The sequence below is a fragment of the Xenopus laevis genome, chromosome 5L, assembly GCF_017654675.1.
Source record: "Xenopus laevis strain J_2021 chromosome 5L, Xenopus_laevis_v10.1, whole genome shotgun sequence".
NCBI lineage: Eukaryota > Metazoa > Chordata > Amphibia > Anura > Pipidae > Xenopus > Xenopus laevis.
The window spans coordinates 89,038,946-89,061,360 of NC_054379.1; the positions used below are offsets into that span (position 1 = coordinate 89,038,946).

At 36.1% G+C, this 22,415-nt stretch overlaps 1 protein-coding gene across 1 annotated transcript; it reads right to left on the minus strand.

The window, feature by feature from the left end:
• Positions 1 to 12,576: 12,576 nt before the first annotated feature.
• mdn1.L (midasin AAA ATPase 1 L homeolog) lies at positions 12,577 to 21,432 on the minus strand. Its single transcript, NM_001092154.1, is given in 6 exon segments — positions 12,577 to 12,878; positions 14,009 to 14,201; positions 14,278 to 14,385; positions 14,779 to 15,003; positions 17,503 to 17,729; positions 21,319 to 21,432. Coding segments are annotated over 6 exon segments (1,125 nt in total). The 5' UTR covers positions 21,406 to 21,432; the 3' UTR covers positions 12,577 to 12,593.
• Positions 21,433 to 22,415: the final 983 nt, after the last annotated feature.

A 22,415-nucleotide genomic window follows, 5' to 3' on the forward strand; every position in this document is an offset into this window, starting at 1 on the left:
ATTTTGCCAAACCTAATCTAGTCATTTGATATATAGATCTGTCCTGCAAAGCAAGCAACATCATTTTGTAGTTTAGGGCAGCCTATCTGAAGACCTATGAACTAGATGTGGCCCCACAAGAGATTTTTATAGCTACCAGCATGCCCAAGAGCTCTATAGACATTTTTTTGTATGACATCACTATTTTACAATAATTCGATCAACGAACATGTGAAACTATGGTTTATTAGTCCACAATATTGATGATGTTACACAGCAATCCATCATCCAGTACGAAACTGGCTTTTAGTCCACAATTTTGCAACCATTTGTGTTTAAAATAAACATAAAAATGAGATATTGCGTTTATATACTAAACACAACCATACATACTTAGATCCCTAATCCTATACAAACAAGCATATGTAGAAGCACCTGAAACTATAAATGCGGCTTACGGGGCAAACCTAGAAATAACAGCAAACTTGGCTGTTTATTAAATACAGCATTAGCAGGAACAAGACCCTATATTTGATCCTATCCTGTTCAGAAACAGTACTAAAGAAGCCAGAATAGGTATTCTCCTATACTATGCACAAATAATCACAATGTATTGTTATAGTAGCCATTTAGCAAAAGATTTGTTGGCAGTCTAAATGCTACCTGTGAACATGAACAGTTTCTGTTTGCTTTCTAAGCATTTCCACTCTTCCCACAGAAACATCCAGCTCTCTGACTGCAATGTTTGGCTTATAGAGATGACAGTAAAACTCTGCCTGGAAAGTAAAAAAACAAAATAATAAATTAGTGCATGGTATATAAAATTAACACCGGAGGCCTTATTTATCAAAGTTCGAATTTGAGTTTTTTAATGAAAAAAGTCAGACCAAACTAGAATCCACGATTGGACCTTTTTATTATTAAAAAAACAAAAAGCACAATTTATTTGTATTGGGGCAAACTGAAAAAAAACATGGAGCCAAATTGCGAATAATGGAATTTTTTGGGCTTTTTCCAGAAAAGCCAGAATTTAGTAGGATTTTCAGGCTAATTCCAGTGCAGACCACAGAAACTTGCAAAGAGGATAGGGACCTCTTCAGTTAACTTATATACAACCTCGTAAGGTCTGAGATGCCGTATTTTTGGATTCTTTCTGACTTTTTGCAGCCTCGAGGTATAATAAATCTAGAAAAATCCGACTAATTTTCCCACTAAAAATTCAGATTTTATAGTAAAAAAACAAAAAAACAACTCACAACTCGAGTTTTTGGCATTCGTACTTAAAAATAGTTTGTAATCAAATCGGTTTACTAAAATAAAAGCCATTGCATAGCCCACAGTATTCGGATACTTCTTTAAAATTGGCATATTAGTGTTAAATCTGTGTACAGTAAATGCAAATTTTGCAACAAAAATTCTATTTCCCTGCTGCCACATATTTCCATTTAGGCGCCTATTCATCTTCCTATCATCGAATCATTGCGTGAATACTTCAATTAATACCACAGTTTAAAACTTATTAAACACAAGTTTCACAATTCAAGAAAAAAATGCAGCAAAATTACGTGACTGCAAATATACTTGAGAATATTCTTCCGAACCTCGAATAGTCTGTAACTTTAAACATTAAAGTTTTTCAGGTCATTAAAATGAATGGAACAATGTGATTCTTGCGCGTGTACAACTTTTTCTGAGAAAACCACTTATTTTGTCAAAAGAGCAAACACTTTCAAACCTTCTACAAATAGTTTTTTTGTAAATGTAATTGCATTTGAAAGCAGCATTGGACTTTCTTTTGCTATTGCCTGAAGAGCTGGTCCTGACAATGTCTCCATAAAACAGCATTGCAGTAATAAATCATAACGCCAGCATGTTCTATAGTTCAGTTAAGTTTACATGTATTAGAAAGTTATTTAGGGTTATGTAAACTTGCATAAAGGTTTACATGACATGTAGGGTAAATATGATTTAAATGGTCAAAAGTAACAACAAAACACATGGCAACAAAACAGGTGGTTTCACAAAAATGTTAATCATACCTTTTGTTTAGAAATATTTAGTTTGCTTCCAATCACTTCTGCCATCCTTAGTCTACTTCCAGGTTTTGACAACATAGCTGTGAAGCAGTCCATTGCCTAGAAAAAAAAAGTCATGACAAGTTACTGTCACCCTACTGTGGTCAACCTATTGAATTTACATTTATACATACAGTCGTGCGTGAAAGTTTCTGAACCCTTTAAAATTTTCCATATTATTATACGAATGTGACCTAAAAACATCTGATTTTCAAAAATTTCGTAAAAGCCGATGACAAAAACCTAGTTAATCAAATAAAACAAATTATATTTGGTCATGCATTTTTTGAAAAAAATTATCCAACAACATGTTTGCGTGTGGCAAAAGTAAGTGAATCGTGCTCTCAGTATTTGGTGTGACCCCATTGTGTAGCAGCTGCATCTAAACGTTTGTGTTAACTGTTGATCAGTCCTGCACATCAACTCGGAGGAATTTTAGACCATTCCTTCATACAGAACAGCTTCAGCTCTTGGATGTTGGTGGGTTTCCTTAAAAAAAAACAAAAAAAAAAAAACAGTCACTTTAGGCCTTACCACAACTTTTCAATTTGGTTAAGGTCAGGACTTTGACTTGGTCATTCCAGAATATTCACTTTATTCTTCTTGTTGGGTAGAAAAACTTGTGTGTTTTTCTGCATGACCCATGGTTTCTCGAGATTCACTCACCTTGCAGCTGGAGTTACCTTTATGGCCGACCACTACTGGGTAAGATAACTACGGTCTTGAAATTTCTCCATTTGTACACAATCTGTCTGTTGATTGGTGGAGTCCAAACTCTTTAGAGATAGTCTTGTAACCTTTTCCAGCTTTAGGGGCATCAACAACTCCTTTTCTGATGCCCTCAGAAACCTACTTTGTTCAGGCCACCATACACATACACAAATGTGTTTGTGTGATCAGGCTCACTGGATCCAAGTTCTTCAAATAAAACAGGGTCTATCACTCACACCTGTGAAGCCTGAATTAAAGCCAAGAACTAAAGAAATAACCATAGCTGGCACTGGTGAGGGTGCAGAATCCCTCGGGGTAGAGATTTTGACTGGGCAAATGATAAAGAAAATTATCATTGGTGCATGTTATAAACGACCTTGTACAAGTGACGAGTATGAAGCCCAGCTACTCTTACAAATAGAAGCGGCTTCATAACTGGGTCAAGTTATTACTATGGGTGGCTTCAATTATCCAGACATTGACTGGGGTAATGTGTTGCCAAGACAGAAAAAGCTAGTAGGTTTGTAAATATGCTGAATGACAACTAAAACACTAAAGTTCAGACGTGCAAACTTTGACAGTATAAGGGCATCTCGGCAACATATTAAGTGGGAAATGGTTTTCACAGGGTAAACAGAACAAAAATGGGAAGTCTTTAAAATGCTGCTTGATAAATATGTGTCAGTATATTACCCTTGTAAGCAAGGAACGTCGTTGCAAAGCAAAACCTTTTTTGGTTCATTAGAAGTGTTGGGGTGGGTAAGAAAAGACGGCTTTTAAGTTAGCTGGGACAGCCGAATCAATTATACGGTACAAGGCGGCCAATAAATCAGATATCAGGCAAGCTAAAATTGATACGGTAAAGGATATTGCAGCAAGCAGTAAAAAGAATCCAAAATTATTTTTTTAAATATGTTAACAGTTAAAAAAATTAAGCAGGAAGTACCTTTAATATCAGAGGTGGGTAAGCTGGTTGATAACAAAAAAAGCTCAGATATTGAACTCATATTTTTCTTCTGTCTACACAAATGAGGAACCAATTAATGAAGGTTTCCTTAATAATAGTCCCAATTCTAGTAATACTACTAATGATGCATAGTTCACACGAGGAAATTCAAGAGACTAGAACATGTTAAGATAAACAAAGGTCCGGGCCAGATGGTATTCATCCCAGGGTACTTAGCGATCTTAGCTCTGTGATTGCCAAACCTCTTTACTTAATTTTTCAGGATTCATTGAGGTCTGGCATGGTGCAGAGAAACTGGTGAATTGCTAATGTGGTGCGGCTATTCAAAAAGGGATCCCGTTCTCAGCCTCAGAACTGTAGGCCAGTTAGTCTGAAGGGTTAGTAAAGGATAAGATACTCTACTTCATAGCAAATAATAATACTATGAGTTTGTGCCAGCATGGTTTTATGCGTAATAGATCTTGCCAGACTAACTTAATTTCTTTTTATGAGAAGGTAAGCAGGGACCTTGATTCTGGGATGGCAGTGGATGTGATTTACTTAGACTTTGCTAATGCATTTGATACAGTGCCAAACAGAAGGTTACCCTATGTTGGCCAGGGACAAAGTATTTGTACCTGGATAGAGAACTGGCTAAAAGATAGACTACAAAGAGTGGTGGTAAATGGAACATTTTCTAATTGGACCAGTGTTGTTAGTGGAGTACCACAGGGCTCTGTACTAGGTCCCTTGCTTTTCAACTTGTTTATTAATGACCTGTAGGTGGGCACTAAAAGTATGGTTTCTATTTTTGCAGATGATACTAAATTGTGCAGAACTATAGGTCCCATGCAGGATGCTGCCACCTTGCAGAGTGATTTGTCAAAATTGGGAAACTGGGCAGCAAACTGGAAAATGAGGTTCAATGTTGATAAATGCAAGGTTATGAACTTATATAATAATATAAATGCTAGTTATACACTAAATGGCTTAGGGGCCCATTTACTTAGCTCGAGTGAAGGAATAGAATAAAAAAAACTTTGAATTTTGAAATTTTTTTTGGCTACTTCGACCATCGACTACGACTTTGAATCGAACTAAAAATAGTTTGAATATTAGACCATTCGATAATCGAAGTACTGTCTCTTTAAAAAAAAAAAACTTTGACCCCCTACTTCGCCACCTAAAACCTACCGAGGTGCAATGTTAGCCTATGGGGAAGGTCCCCATAGGCTTCCTAGCAATTTTTTGGACAAAGAAAAATCGATCGATCGATGGATGAAAATCCTTTCGAATCGAAAGATTTGAAGGATTTAATCGTTCGCTCAAACGATTTTTTATTAACCCTCGATATTCGACCCTATGTAAATCTGCCCCTAAGTGTGTTGGGAGCTTCCTTAAATGAGAAGGATCTTGGGTTTTTGAAGATAACACATTGTCTAATTCCGGGCAGTGTCAATCTGTGGCTACTAAAGCAAATAAAGTTCTGTCTTGCATAAAAAAAAAGGCATTAACTCAAGGGATGAAAACATAATTATGCCTCTTTATAGGTCCCTGGTAAGGCCTCATCTGGAGTATGCAGTGCAGTTTTGGACTTCAGTCCTTAAGAGTGATATAAATGGAGAGAGTGCAGAGACATGCAACTAAATTGGTTAGAGGGACGGAAGACAAATTATGAAGGGAGACTGTCAAGGTTGGGGTTGTTTTCTCTGGAAAAAAAAAAAAGGCGCTTGCGAGGGGACATGATTACACTTTACAAGTACATTAGAGGACATTATAGACAAATAGCAGGGGACCTTTTTACCCATAAAGTGGTTCACCGTTCCAGAGGCCACCCCTTTAGACTAGAAGAAAATAACTTTCATTTGAAGCAACGTTGGGGTTCTTCACAGTGAGGACAGTGAGGTTGATTCTGTTAATGCCTGTAAGAATGGCTTGGATGATTTTTTGGACAGACATAATATCAAAGGCTATTGTGATACTAAACTCTATAGTAAGTATAGGTATGGGTATATAGAATTTATGTGAAAGTGGGGAGGGGTGTGTGTATGGATGCTGGGTTTTCATTTGGAAGGGTTGGACTTGATGGACTGTCTTTTTTTCAAACACGATTTAACTATGTAACTATGTTTTCTCATTGACTGAAACCACCAGACTCACTTCACTTACTTTTGCCACACACAGATGTGTTATTGGAAAAAAAAAATTCAATAAATACATGACCAAATAAATTACTATTTGTTCTTCATCGGCTTTTACGAATTCAGATGATGTTTTAGGTCCCATTCTTATAAAAATAGACAATTTTAAAGAGTTTAGAAACTTTCACACGACTGTATATTGTCATCTAAGGTACATCCCACCATGGAAAACCCCATCTTACCTCATGAAATATATTAAGTGCTGTGCTGGAGGCAGTACTGTCAAAGTTGTGTATAATTCTGTTGCACCACTTCAACAAATCCCTAAGAAAAACCAGCCATCAGTGCATACAAAATAAAGTAACTTTCCTTCTTATAACAATGACCAGTTTAATAAGAAAGATTAAGACAGTATTAATGACCTCCACGTTAAGTATAGAATCTTTTATCTAGAAAGTTCATTTTCCAGAGAGTCCATTTTATGCAAACAATTCTTGTTTTTTTTAATGATCTCCTTTTCTCTAGCAATAAAATAGTACCTTGTACTTGAGAAGTATGCTAGCATAACCCAGTGTTGATGGTGGTGAAGATACATTGACCTACTTGTAGCAGCTACAAAAATAAGCAATGCTGATAATTTACTGATAATTGTCTCTACGTGTGTTCTAGGAGAGGCAATTCTCAGTACGGTCCATGGCAGGGTATTTTCTAGCATTTTGTAGCTGTATAAATTAGCTGCTACTAAGTACCTCCATGTGTCTTCAAACTAAGAGTGATCATCTTCCTGTCAGGTACAAGATCTGCCCACTCTGATCTTTGAAAATTACCCAGAAGAGGCATCTAGGTATTTATGGAAGTCATGCAACCCTTTTGTATTCATTCTGGCACATCAAAATGGTTCAATGATAAAACGTAAAATCAAAGAGAGCCTTGCTGTAATTATGCATTTCTCTTTTGTTTTGTGGCACAAAACTGAATGTGAGAATATGCCTCCTAAAACTAATATATATATATATATATATATATATATATATATATATATATATATATATATATATATATATATATATATAGTAGAATTCGGAATCCTTCTGCCCAGCCTAATCGAATTTGAATCCTAATTTGCATATGTAAATTGGGGGCAGGAAGGGAAATCATGGAAGTAAAAAAAGTTTCCCCTTCCCACTCCTAATTTGCATATGCAAATTAGAATTCAGATTCAGTTCGGTATTCTGTCGAATCTTTAAAAGTGGATTCGGTGCATCCCTATTTTTATTATATTTTATTAAACCATGTCCTACCTTAACGATAACCCTCGACCTTCAAGGTTAGGTCTATGGTCTGGTGCATTCTGTTCCCACGGTTTTTGTAAAAGTGCTTCAGTTTCCATTTCTATACTAGATATTGCTAAATGTTTATCTCCAGTCAGCTGTATATAAATATCAAGTAGTCTGTCCGTCACAAGCTCCAAATTTGGATAAAGCTTCAGAATTACCTGGAAAAACATTTAAAAAAAAAAAAAAAAAAGCATTAAGCTCATGTTTATACATATAAATCAGTTATTTTATAGGTTATTTGTTGCATACCTCTTTCAGTTCTTCTCTGCTCATGTTACCCAGACGTATTTTGGTCCAGTGTTTGTCCAGTAAAGAAGCGTGAGTGTTTTGTGGGCGGTACCACACACCAGCGCTAGAGCTCAACAGTCTAAATGTAATAAAATGTGTGTCATTTTAATTACAATGTATAGTGGCAAGGTAAGCAAGATATAGGACCAGAGAGTAAATAAAAGAAATGTGTGTGCAACTACAAACAGCTAAAATTAATGCAAAAAGGAGTGCTTTGATGACATTCATAGTAATCAATTCTATAAATGCTCCTTAGGATTTGGCACAAGCACCAGTGCACATCTAAACATTGTACTAATTGCCAGCTGACTAATGCCTTTATTGACACCACATGGCAGACGGGATGTAATTTGCACACAAAAATCCTAAGAAAACTATGCTCTGCAAAAGACTCATATTTTGGGACACAAGCTAATTTGTGGGCGTCTGCAATTATATTTGAATTCTTTGTGAAAACACTGCATGGGAGTAAAAAAAACAAATATGGTGCTTTGTGTCAGAATAATGCACTTTGTTCAAAAAGCAGACCTCATGTCTTAATTTCTATGAAAAAAAAAATTTAAGGGTTCGTGCAGGGCTTCAGGCTGAGTAATATTATTTCCACAAACTTAATATTGTGGAGTTTAAATAAATATTTTTGCTTCTACACAGGGAGGGCCACATGTTTATATGGTTAATAAATTTGAACCAGTTAACAACAATAAGCTGCAAAATCAGCTACTGTACAGTATAGCGTTTAAACAGATCAGCACACATTATACTATTTCAACAGCTTAAAGGGGTAGTTCACCTTTAAGTAAACGTTTAGTATATTCTAGCATGGTCAATTCTAAGCAACTTTTCAACTGGTCTTCATTATTTATTTTTTAAAGTTTTTTAATGAATTGTTTTTTTCTTCAGATTCTTTCCAGCTTTCAGAAGCCCATCTAAAAAACAAATGCTATGCAAGGTAAAAAAAAGATTTTTTTTCTTTCTATATAGGCACTTTCCTATTAATATTCCATTCTCTTAATCAAATCAATTCATGGTTGCTAGGGTAATTTGGACCATGGAAACCAGATTGCTGGAGAGCTGCTGAATAAAAGAATAAATAACTCAAACCACCCATAAAAAAAATGAAAACCAAGGCCAAATTGTCTCAGAATATCATTCTCTACATAATACTGAAAGTTAACTCAAATTTGAACTAATCGTACTATAAATAAGGCAAATATAAGTATGAAACATATGAAAAAATATATAATCTCCAATGCGATGTACTTTATGGCCCTACCTTCTGGTGGCAAAGAGTTGAAATCCTGGAGCTACTTTTATACACTCTCCCCTTCCGGGCATAAGCAACTCTCCATTTTCCAAAACAGGTAGCAACACGGAGATCTATAAGAGTAAAATAGCACAGAGTTATTTATGTATTATAAGAAGTTGAAGACAGTACTTGTGAGCTTGCTAAACTTAGGCACAAGTGATACCATTACAAGCTATATCTTATGCAAACTTATGAAGAAAAAGCACAAAAAAGAACAACATATGAAAAATAAGAATATGAAAAGTTAATTTAACTCATTTAACAATAATTAATTAATATGTTTTCATTGAAAACAATAAGAATAGTAATTTTCTACCTACTTTATCAAAATTTATATAAATCATGCATTTATTGAAATTAAGATTTTTTTTAACAATACTGTGCATAATAAGAAAACAATGCTGATTTAAGCAACAGAAAGATTCTAATGCTAATTTGTAAAATTAAGGTACCCAAGGTTTTTTAACACTTAAATTGGCAAAAGATGATACCTACCACATCCAATGGTGCATAATCAATGTCCTCCAAAAGGATCCAATGTCCATTGGCAACAGCTTGGGTGAGGGTTCCTGGCTGCCATACAAACTCTCCTGGAATGTCTGTGCAGCGATACATTCCCAGCAACATCTAAAATTGTGGATATTATACACTTAAGTAATACACTGAGCAATTTTGTCGGAAACATGTAACTATAATATTATATAAATAAAATTGGGGAATGGCACAACTTAATGTCTGACTAATCTAAATTGAAAGTTTTTAAAGGAATATTTCTCTCCATTTATACATTCGTTTTATTTGTAAAAATGTTTACTGGTACAGATTTTTACAACCGGATTCCCAGGTTTTTAATGCAAGCTAATTTTACTTGCATAGGCAAAAAAAAAAAATATAATAATAATAATAGTAATTATGTATGTGTATATATATATATATATATATATATATATATATATATATATATATATATATATATATATATATATATATATATATTTTTTTTTTTTATCTCTTTCAAGCCAGGACTTTGGCTACAGCCACAATATGCTTAAGCTTGATGTGCAAGCTGCTAGCAATAATGTCACTGGGCTCAGTTGACCTAACTGCTCTTATAAAGAAAACCTGCCAGATAGGGACAGGGTGGGTAACATAGTAACCTGGCTTAAAACAATATGATTCCTGTTTCATAAAAAAATGTGTTTCAGAACTTTGATTAAAATGAAAGGCTTGCATTTATTTTGTATTTAATAACAAACGAACACCGAGATGTAAAATAAGGACCATAACACTCATACTGATTTCTAATGCTGCTGTGATCAGCGAGGACCATTTTGACTATCCTGCCTGAGCGTCATATTTGTCATTCAGGTGTTGCCTTTATCAAACCACGCTGCGATACTGCCCGATTGTTACTGTAAGCCCAAACTGAAAGTGTAATCTTCTGATCTACAATGTCAGTGAGGCATTTACAGATACAGTTCAATGATTTTAGTAAATTGTCTGAACAAAAGGAACAATAAGAAAACAGCATCCATATGAACTGCCAGTTCTACTGCATCCATCACTTCCATAACCAGAAAACTTAAAACCATTTACATGGTTCTTGAATGGATCCAAATAATGACATTGGAGTTAGTAAAAGCACATAAAATAAATTAAAATAAATGAATCCAAGAATTTCCTGCAGTCTGGGCTAGCACAAAATTTACTATAGAATTATATAAAAACTACTCATATAGCAACATTTAAAACATGTAGAATATGGATTAAGATGTGAAACGGTCAGGCTTTTACTAATGTTTTTGGAGATGCTGAATTTCAATAAAAAAATGAATTTGCATAAAGAAAAATAATTTCCCAACTTTCAAATATACATAATTTAAACATTTTAAAAAATGTTTAAAGACATTTGTAAATGTTATTGCTATTGAAAGCTTTAACTGTCCCACTGTTTACTTTTTCTGCCCTCCTGAATATGACCCCTAAAACAATGTTGCAAGTTGGCTAATTAAAGTTGTTAAAGTTAGAGGATACTGGACTCCTGAAAAGTCAGACCAAGCAAAGAGACTGGAAAAATATGGATTTTAACTGCAATTTTATTTAAAAAAAGAGTTTCTAAACTGTATCATGAATGTTTATAGTAAAATTTCTTATCATAACATGTTTTTAACATTATGGGTGTTTATTCCACCATGTTTTATACAGATTGCAGTTCTTCTTGAGAACACCATTTTTGCTTTACTTTTACTTTTTCCTTCCTAATGCGATATTTTGCTTATCGTTAAACAAATGTAGCAAGCTCTAATGTTGGTCTTTTTCCATTTTGTTTTTTTCTGTCCACTAAGCAAGACACTTTTCTTTTCTATTCCCCAAAGTGACCCCCTTTGGTTAAGGTGTTAGCATTGTGAATGTGAGCCTTTTATTGCTTATCTTTGTACTCCAGTAGTCTTCTATCAGCCCTTCAGTCTGACATTAATAAAAATGTTAGGTTGTTAAGGCGAGTAAATACATAGCAATTTAAGAAATGTTAACAGTTCCAAAATAATTAAATTAATAAATACTAAGGCTACAGACACACCAGGCGGATTCTAGGCCCGTGGTTAAACACAGGAGGAGAATCGGCCTCTATTAGTGGTTTGATGTGCCATTACCCAGGGCCACCATGACACAAAAGCCCAGGTACAGATAGAGCAAATTTTGGCAAACCGAATCCGAATCGAAATTTGCATATGCAAATTAGGGGTGGGGACAGAAATTGTCATTAATTTTCACAAAATAAGGAAGTAGAAAATGTTTTCCCCTTACGATCCCTAATTTGCGTATGCAAATTAGGATTCGGTCTGGTATTCGGCCGAATCTTTCACAAAGGATTCGGGGGTTTGGCCAAATCCAAAATAGTGAATTCGGTGCATCCCTACTAAATATTGCCTAACTGTTGGAGAACTTTGTGCAATTCTCAGGAAAAAAAACATTAACATTTCTCACTTATCAGCGAAAAAAAGAAAAGACTTTATAATCTATTATTATAAAATGCTCTTTCCCTCTGGCAAGGGTGCAAATCACTTTTGCCAACAAATGCAAATCTTATTTTAAATTTACCACTAAAACTGAAAAAACCTACCGAAACTGATCTGAAAAATCCCTTTTAAACATGAGCTGAAGGAATAGGAATTGTGTTAAACATACTTTTTTGCTATTGTTTTAATTATGAAATATCTATGGTTTATTAATTCTGGCACTAAAAAAAATGCGAAGACATATTCACTTTAGCACTTCTAGTCCCACAGAACTTCAGTTCCCAGATAAGTCCCTAATAATGAGCTGCTAAATAGCTGATGCTTAGATAAGGGAGAGGTTTGTTTAAAGGTAGATAGGCAGTTTTGAACAAAATGTCCTGTTTATAAAGGAATGGGGGGATAAGGACAGTGAAGTAGCCCAACTTTCTAATTATTGCTAAAGAACAGCCAAATTTTTTAAAAAAAAAAGTAAAATAAAACAATAGGGAGAATGAAATTGTAGGTTTTTAGGTGCATCCTGCACCTTTAATTTCATAGGGATGCTGTAATTATTGTCCAGTAAAGCAACCCTATGAATAAGCTACATAGCTAGAACTAGATAACCACAATCCTTCATAAAATGACCCATAACTATATTTTGGTAGATTAACATTTCATGATAGAATTTGATGGTCAAATGTATTACGATAAAGCCGTTGAAGCATGCTTCAATAGAAATATAACAAAAAATTATCTAGGTTTTATTAATGTCAAACACACCAAGAGACTTCCTGTAATATTGTTGTAAAATATTTTATTCATACTGAGAAACTGACATCTGAATTGTTTTGTAAGTTAAGTTGCCAATGGCTTGAGCTTTATATACCTTACTATCAGTTTGATCTCCAAGTTGAACCTTTAAAATGTCGGGAGGCTTGTGGCGTCCAGTAACAGTGGCTAAGTGCTCCACTAATGCAGTTTTGCCACACCCTATTGGTCCTTCCAAAAGAACAGGATTCTGGTAGGAGACAGCTAGGGCAAGGCTATGGAGGTTTTTGCAAGTAGATTCCACCAACACAAGCTGGCCAATATCCTCCTCCTACAGGAAATAGAAAAAAAAATCTTATAAATAAACTTGCAGTTGGCTTACTTTAATGTTCTCAAGATAAATAAGCAAATAATACTTAAAGGGATGCAAAAATATAATTTTAGTTTACACAATGTTTAACACTGTTGTGTTTTGTTTCTGTCATAGAGTTATATAGTTTGAAGTTCAATACCTCATTATATTTTACTACACAGGCATCAACAAATTTAAGAGGTTTTAAGGAATGAACATTTAACATACTGTTGCCCTGCCTTGGTAAAACTGGTGTGTTGACTTCAGAAAGACTATTATAGTTTATAAAAGCAAGTTGCTTTGTAGCCATGGGGGCAGCCATTCCAGTACAGGATACACAGTAGATTACAAATAAGCTGTGTAGAAGCCCACTGTATACAACAGAGCTTGTCCATTATCTGCTGTGTATCCTGTGCCTTTTCACTTTTTTCTGCTTTGAATGGCTGCCCCCATGGCTACAAAGCAGCTTGTTTGTAAAAACGATAGTAGTCTTTCTGAAGCCAACGCATCAGTTGAACCAAGGCAGGGCAACAGTGCATAATATTTTAGTTTACTTTAAAACAAACCCTTTACTTTTTTAGCGTTACTTTAATAATAATGTTCCTTTAATAAACTTTAAGCTTCCCTCCCCAAGTTCTGCGCCAAAAGTTGTATGCATGTGAGCTTTTTTGTGAACCCACGGATTTGTTATACTATACAGAGTGTGTGCTACTTTATTTACTAGATATAGACAGATTGATATACACACACAATATTTTATATACAATAGGGATACACCGAATAGAGGATTCAGTTTGGAATTCAGCCAGGTTTTAGCTTTTTTCAGCAGGATTTGGAACTGAATCCAAATCCCCTAAATTCACGTGACTTTTTGTAAAACACAAACAGTGAAGTGAGAATTTTTTTAACTGCACACTTCTCTTTGACCCTTTCTGGTACTAGTTTGCATATGTAAATTAGGATTCAGATTCAGTTCAGGATTTGGCCAAATGAAAAAAAATAGTGGATTCATTGCATCCTTAATATACATACATTCTAACTAACTTGACTTATAAACTTGTACATAAGGGAATAAAAGTTTTATAATTTAGTTTAAAGGTTTCCTTTACCAAATGTTGTCCCTTCTGCTGTTTCTTAGGTAGGATTACGCCACACACTGGAACAACGCTCAAACAAAGGTCGACAGATACAATATGACCTTGTGTATATTGCTGGCACCTCTTTATCTGCCACATAGTCCTCTCCTGATTTGCCATCAATAGACCTCTCTCAAGATTTTGGTTCTGTAGTTCATCCAAGAATCTGAAACAAAACACAGCCATTATAGTGCCTGCACTGTAAATATTTGTATTTCTTAATGCATAGATACGTTACTTACTGAAGCCTGAAATTAATCAGTTCATCTGCGTTAAACATTTTCTTCAAGAATATCTGTTTATTTGCATCAGACATACATGTAACCAAAGCCAAGCAATGGGCAGTGTACCTATAAAAACAAAGACGTTAGACACAATGTCACATTTGATACAACCTAAAAAAGAAACTCAAAAATGAATGGAAACTTTTTACATTTCTATGTTTTAAAAAAATAGTTTTGCAAAGAAAAATAATCTGTGTGTGTAAAGTCTCATTGTTACTCAGGCGGAACCCTGTTTTTGCAAAGACTAGCCAATGTGAAGTCCGGACCTTCGATATGCTGCAGTTTTTCTCATAATAATGGGACACACTTGTGAGTAGGCATACAACACTTGTCATTGTATGATTGTTTGTGTGATAATAAACTGAACTGAACACTATTACTATTTTTTCCTTCTCTCTCCTTTGCTGCATAATGTATTGAGTGATAAGTATTTGAAATTACAAGGACTCGGGTACTCACCATCGGACAGTCAGATCGTGACTTTTTAGAAGAGGCAAACAGACACTCCAATCCCACATCTCTCGAAAGGAGGATATATCACTTTTTAAAAACCTATATGCAGTTTCCATCAAGTCTCTCAATTTCATGCGTCTCCGTCCATATCGGACAGCACCAGAGTCACAGCTCTCCAGAAAGAGTCTTTGGAACACTGGTGAGGCATTCTGAAAATATCTTAATGCAAACCTAAAGACAAAGAATTAGATATTATATTTAGTTGGAGGCCAGGGTTGTAAGGGTTATCTTGATAAATATCTGTGTTGGGATCAAAAAGTCAGTTAGTGAAGAAAGAGTAGTCAGCACATGGATTCTCAATACTCTTTGGGGATGGTGCACGTTCTGCAATGGCCACTTCCCATTGGCAAACAGTGTAATGCGAAACTGAACAGCGCCATCGACTCGCCGCATGGCCTGAAACGTTGCGGTGATGCCCACAAAAGCATAAATAAAGGCTTTTTAAATACTTCAAGAGTCGATGGTGCTGTTCAATTTCGCATTTCAAAATGTCAGTTAGACAATTAACGAACACAATCTAGCAGCACACCAAAATAGAGAAAAGTAGTAGTGGTTTTTTTTGTTCCAAAAGCACAACGCTAAAATCTTCTCCAGCCTTCAAGAAACCTGCTTTTTTGGAGGTTAAGGGGGTCCGGGGTGTCGTAAATCATTGACTGACTAATGTATTGCCACTGCCTCTGATTGTATTTATTATATGGAGCTACATGTTCCACTGCTTCTCAGTGTATTTAAAAGGGTTGTTCACCTTCCAAACACTTTTTCAATTCAGTTGTTTTTTGATTGTTCCCCAGAAAAATACTTTTTTCAATTACCTTCCATTTTTTACAGTTTTTCCAAAATCTAAGCTTAAAGTTGAATGTTCATGTCTCTGGTGTTTGAGTCTGGCAGCTCAGTAATTCAGGCGCAGACTCTAAACTGTTACAATTTTGCAACATTTAGTTGATACATTTCTCAGCAGCATCTCTGGAGTACTGGCAACTATTGTATCAATTCTAACAGCTGGCTGTAATGAAACCCAGAGACTCTGCTCAGCAGGGACAAAGTATGTATCAACTAAATGTATCAATTTAGAACAATTTTAAGGGTCGGCGATCCCCCCTCCCAGTCAGCTTACAGAGGACGTGGAAGATAGACACGTGGAACTTCGCTGGAAGAATCTGTGCCGAGGGGGGGGTAAATTTTGGAGTATGGAGCATTTCCCGGGGGGGGGGGAGGTCTACCTGGGGTGGGGGGTACAGGGTTTTCCCCACAGGTTGATTTCTCCTTTAGCTATATTTGCAGATTGCTATAAACTCAGTAACCTAAGCACTAGAGACTTTAATTCCTTAAGGATTGTACCTAATGGGTTAACTCCCCAATAGAAGGACCCATATAACTAAAAAAACAAGCTTGCAATTAGACATTAAACAGAGAATTTATTTTTAGTAAAATACACTGAATTAAATTACACTACAATAATTGCATCCAGCCAGCACAAAAGATGTACCTTTCTATATATATATATATATATATATATATATATATATATATATATATATATATATATATATATATATATATAATTATTAGCTGTACATCTTTCAGATTTTCCATATATTTGTATTATATTGGTTTGTCCTTTCCCATTATCATTATAGTTAAAGTAATGAACACTTTAACAATCTGGCACTTTAGGTACTGATGTCTATAGCAAAATTCAGACTTGCCAGACACTGTAGATACTGTTAGCCAGTGAGCGATATAAAGAGTTACATTTAAAGGAGAAGGAAAGCTACGGAGGCATTTTATTGCCAATAGATTATCTGCAATAGTGCAAGCTAGAATGCTATATTTATTCTGTAGAATGTTTTACCATACCTGAGTAAAAAGCTCTATAAACTCTCTATTTTTTTAGGATAGGAGCTGCAGTATTAACATGGTGTGACATCACTTCCTGCCTGAGTCTCTCCCTGCTCTGGGCTCAGATTACAGTAGAGAAGGGAGGGGAGGGGGGAGAGAAGCAAACTGAGCATGCTCTTGCCCAGGGCAATGAGGTTTAAGCTGAAGGCAGGAAGTCTGATACAGAAGCCCATGTGTACACAATAGAAGGAAAGAAATGCAGTGTTTCTTTTGACAGGGGACTCAGAGCAGCACTACTTTGGGGGTTTACTGGTATATTTAGATGGACCTTTCTGATAAGGCTTACTTAGTTTTAACCTTTCCTTCTCCTTTAAGATTGCTTGTGTCAAAAGGAAACCTCTAAAGCAGCCAAAGTTTTCTTCATTTCAACAGTCCATTTGGGTAAAATGACAAAGATTGCAGAGGATTTTTTCAGCCTTGTATCTGGGTAACAATGATTTTATACTATCCCTGAAAACTGAAGTGTAGTCTGTGAGCCTGTGAATAAAGAGGGCAATCTGAGAGGCCCACAATAATTAGAAAATATTTTGCAATGACATACATGACATGTTGACTCCATTATGGATACTGTGTAAATGAAATTAAAAACTGTCCATAATGCTTATCTTTAATTTGTTTAAACTTAATACAAAAATGTCATCTTTGCATATCTGAATTTATAAACAAGAGGGAGCTACAGTACAGCTTACCTGAAAATGCACAGGTTTAATACGCAGAGGCGGAAAGTTCCCAGCAACAACAAAAATAAAAATAAAACAATAAACTACTTACGGAAGTACATCGGGATAGCAATTTACTAGCTTGCTCATTGCCACACACAGTCTCTCATGAAGATCATGGTTAATCTGGCCCCCAGCTCTTATTGACTCTGCATTTCTCTCCAAGAGATCCAGAAGCAAAGGTCGAAGTTGTCGCCCAATGAGAATTGTGCACTCCTTGTCCAACAACAGCTGGCCTAAAATGTTGAGGATAGCTTCTCTGTCCTGGGGACTCCATATCTGCAAGAGAGGAATAATAAAGAAGCCTTTTTGTTACATAGTTCTTAAAAATAGATATAATCATACAGTTTAAGGGGTTGTTCACCTTTGGTTAAACTTTAAGTATGTGATAGAGGGTGATATTCTGAGACAATTTGCAATTGGTTTTCATTTTTTATTATTTGTGGTTATTGAGTTATTTGGCTTTTTATTCAGCAGCTCTCCAGTTTGCATTTTCAGCAAACTGGTTGCTAGGGTGCAAATTCCCCATAGCCACCATGCATTGATTTGAATAAGACACTGGAATATAAATAGGAGAGGGCCTGAATAGAAAGATGAGTAATAGAAAGTACCAATAACAAAAAATGTGTAGCTTTACAGAACATTTGTTTTTAGAAGGGGTCAGTGACCCCCATTTGAAAGCTGGAAAGAGTCAGAAGAAAAAGGCAAATAATTAAAAAAAACTATATAAAAAAAAAATAACGAGGAGCAATTGAAAAGTTGCTTAGACATAAACTTTTAATATGTAATAGAATGGCTAACTTTTAGGTGAACCACCCCTTTAAAGATGAAAATCTTGACAGTAACAATTGTAGAAAGAACCATAGTTCAAGTTTCATTCTTCATTACATGAAACAGAACACCATTTAATTTCCACATACACAAATTCAAAGCTTTGCAATACAATTAAATGAACAAATAAAAAAAGACATAGCACTAAAAATAACAAAAACAATTCTAATATGGTAACAATAATGAAGAATTGATGGTGCTGGTTTCACTTTGGGCTAAAAGTTAATATCTTTTAAAAGGCCTCTTTATTGGCACTCCCTATTGGTCAGCAAATCAAATCCCTGCAGTCACACAAGCAAAGACAGGCTTAAGTTCCCTATTAAGTCCAGCAAGCTGTTGATAGGTTCATATCTTAACGCGAAGTGTGCAGTGTGCCAGGAACTACATAACCCACAATGAATTGCACTGTGATGTTAAGTGTCTTATTAAAATCATGTTCGCAGGGAATTGTGGGGTTTAGAGGATGCAGGCTAAGGACAGATGGCTGTTGATACAAAGTAACAGTAGTCAGCCAGCTCAGCAAAGTAGTCAGAAAGATCAGCAGGAGAGCTAGGCTTAGGGAACTGTCAGAAACCTTTAAAATCATGAAGTCTGCATATTTTTAAATTGATGTATATTGCAAAGTTGCTTGAAATTAGGTTTACTTTTCAAAAAGTGAAGTTATGTTTGTATGGAGTTCCCTTTTAAGAACACCCCAAGCAACTCTAGGAAAAGGTGAACAAACAGTTAAATCATTCACCTATCAACCAAAAATTGTTGGGCTAATAGAGCTAACCCCAAATTGCTCCCCCAATCCTGAGCACTAGGCCACCTGCAACAGAAGGGAGCAGATGGTCATATTTGGGTAAGGATAATATTGCCCCATCTTTTGCTAAATTATGCATGTGTGTGACATCACACGCATGTGCATAAAGAGCATTCCAGAAGATGCTCTTGCTTGTCGCTAAACATGATTGCCCACACTGGGAGCTCCTTTTTTCTTTACAAAGTGTCCCACATACACAAACTAATTACAAAGTCGTATCTGTACAGTTGTGTGTGAAAGTTTGTGAACCCTTTAAAATTATAAAAATTTTAATTTGAATGTAGGCCTAAAACATTGTCTGATTTTCAAACAGGTCCTAAAAGTAGATGATCCTTAGTAAAACAAATTCAACAAAAATAATGTTTGGGGAAAAAAAAGATCCAATAACGTGTTTGAGGCAAAAGTAAGTGAATTGTGCTCCCAGTATTGGTGTGACCCCTTTGTGCAGCAATGATTGCATCTAAAAGTTTATGGTAACTGTTGATCGGTCCTGCACATAGACTAATAAAACAGGGTCTCTCACTCACCTGAGTCTTCCCACTGACTGAAAACACCAGATCTGATTTCACCTTTAATTTACATGATATTCTCAAGGATTCTTCATCTACTTTTAGGACTTGTTTGAAAAACTATTTCTTATGTAACCTTAAATGAGACATTTTATAGAACCTTCATATCTAGATATATTACTCATCCTTCCTGAAAACATGTAATGATGCAAAGAAAAAAGTTTTGAAAGCATTTTACCTCCTGAAACTGTCATTATATCAGAGCTTCAGAGAGATCCTTTCTACTCTGAGTCTGGGCTGAAATAAAGAGTGGAAGTGTCTGTTCATTCTCTCACAAGAAGTGGTCACAGCACTGACTGACAGGCTGAACTCTGCTGTAGCAGCAAACTCCTCCCCTCCCACCCTCTGTCCTGTGTGTTCCCAGCCTGCACAGAGCTGTCTTAGGGTAGGACTACATGGACGTTCTCGGTGCGATCCGACGCAATGCGACAAAAGCCTGCGACAAGTCGCATGTGACAGAAATAAGGTAAGAGATAGAAATGTCGGATGAAGTCGCATCGTTGATCCGACGTGACAAGACTGTCAAGTCAAGTGGATTTTATTGTCATTTCAGCCATATACAGTAACTAAAGTACATAGTAGAAACGAAATGACGTTCCTCCAGAACCCCCCGGTGCTATACAACAACTCTAGTACACGGTCATGCTGGGCAAAGTGGACATTTGAGTTCCTTATGAATATATTCAGTTCAGTCCTTGGGAGTTGAGATACCTGATGGCTTGTGGAAATAGACTGTTTTGCATTCTGGAAGTCAGCGCTCGAATACTGCGGTATCTTTTACAGGATGGCAATGTCTGATGCAGTTTTCAAGCCAATACAGACCCAAAATGTATAAAAATAAAAACCATTTCTTGTATTTTACATTATTTTAAATGTTTTGCTGCATTGTGACAATATGTCCCGTTGAATGAAATATGATTGTGATTTAGACAAGCTGTTTGTTGACAGTGTCTTAAGATCTACTGATCATTGTCTCAGAGCATCCCTGCATACATCATACCAATTGATCTGGGTTAACTATGGCTTGATCCATGCATTTGATTTCACGATACATGAAATAATAATCATAGCCCACCCCTTGTGAGAAGGCTTTACATAGTATTTAATACAACAGACAGATATCAATAGATGATAATCAGCTTACAGACAGATACATAACTTCATAAATGACAAAAAAAAAAAAAAAAAGACACTGTGCTTAGACAAAATAACAAATCTACTTAATAGATCTGTCAGTAAACCAAACATTACATAAGCCAAGAGATAATTTACTTTAAAACAGTTTTTAAAACTACTAAAAAAATGTATTCCCAACACTGCCTGCATTATTAACAAAAGGCCGATTGCGAGCCAATGCATAGCCCACAGCCCAATGAAAAAGTCCCTGGCAGCCACAGCCCAACATAATGTACCTGAAGGGAAATGACTATTGACTATAATCAGCCTGAATTAGGAAAACATAATATTGGAGAGCTTTATCATTTATTTACAATCTCCATCAGAACGCTTGACAACGACAACAAACTTTGTGTTTAATATTTAAATGATCCACTGATTACTAATTACATGATAACTAATTGCATTTTGCCCCGGGTAGGGGCGGGAGTGTTAATCGTATCTATCAGTCTCCTGCCTTCTTTTTTTCCCCTTTCTTAACCCTCACCTGCTTCGACATGAACTTGTTCAGCTCCCCGCCACTTCTCTGAGCAATTGTCCTTAGGCCGGACAAGCTGAGCTGGAAATTCTCCATGCCCGCTGTTCGGAAATTCAGAGCCCGAGACTCGGGCCGTAACTGCAGAAGAAAATCCACTACTTCTACACACGTGGGGACGGTACCAGCGCAATCAAACACTTCCGGGTGCAGGTTAACGTCATCACCGGTGCGACCACTAAAGCGAAGCACTTTTAGAACACGTGACATACACACGCTTGCGTTCAAGTGGAAGGAAAATCTTAGCAGAAAGAATGTCGATCTTATGGAAACAAGAGACAGTCGAGGACAATTGTTATGATTTGTCGCGCGTAGTATTGGTGAAAGTTATTTTGAAGGGGAAGGTCAGAAGCTGGCGTGAATATAGACAATGCTATGTTTTAAATACGTCAATATAAATAACAAATAAAAACAAATACAAAAAGTAGTGTAGAAGCGATAACTATATTTACTAACAATAAAAATACATTGCAAGCTTTCGGAGCACCAGGGCCCCTTCATCAGGCAAAATATAAAAAAAAAATTGTACAATACTTTTTGTATTTGTTTTTTTATTATTAATTGTTATTTTTGCTTCTGGCTAACACGGTACCACAGTTTTTCTTTTGTGAAATACATCAATAGATAGGACCGCCATCAGAAATCTCAGGGCCCCATACGAAAAAATTCCCTGGGCCCCCTGGGCTGCGCCCACCACAAGCCCCACCTACAGGTCCGCCTTCCCCACCACACAGTAAAAAAACAAATAAAATATTGTTGGCTAGGGTTCCCACATGTTAATAAAAAATAAAAAGATATTGTTGGTCAGGGCCCCCCATAAAAAAACATTTGTGGCCAGGCCCCCCCCCATAAAAAATATTGGTGGCTAGGAGGACCCCACATGAGAAAAAAAAATGGTGGCCAGTCCCCCCCATTATAAGAAATTGGTGGCCAGGGCCCCTTAAACGTCCATGCCTTCCCGAAGTCAGCAGCTCTCAGAAAGATGGGGGGCCCGGCTAATCAAGTAAGGGTGGCCGGGCCCCCCTTACCCTCGGGCCCCCTTACAACTC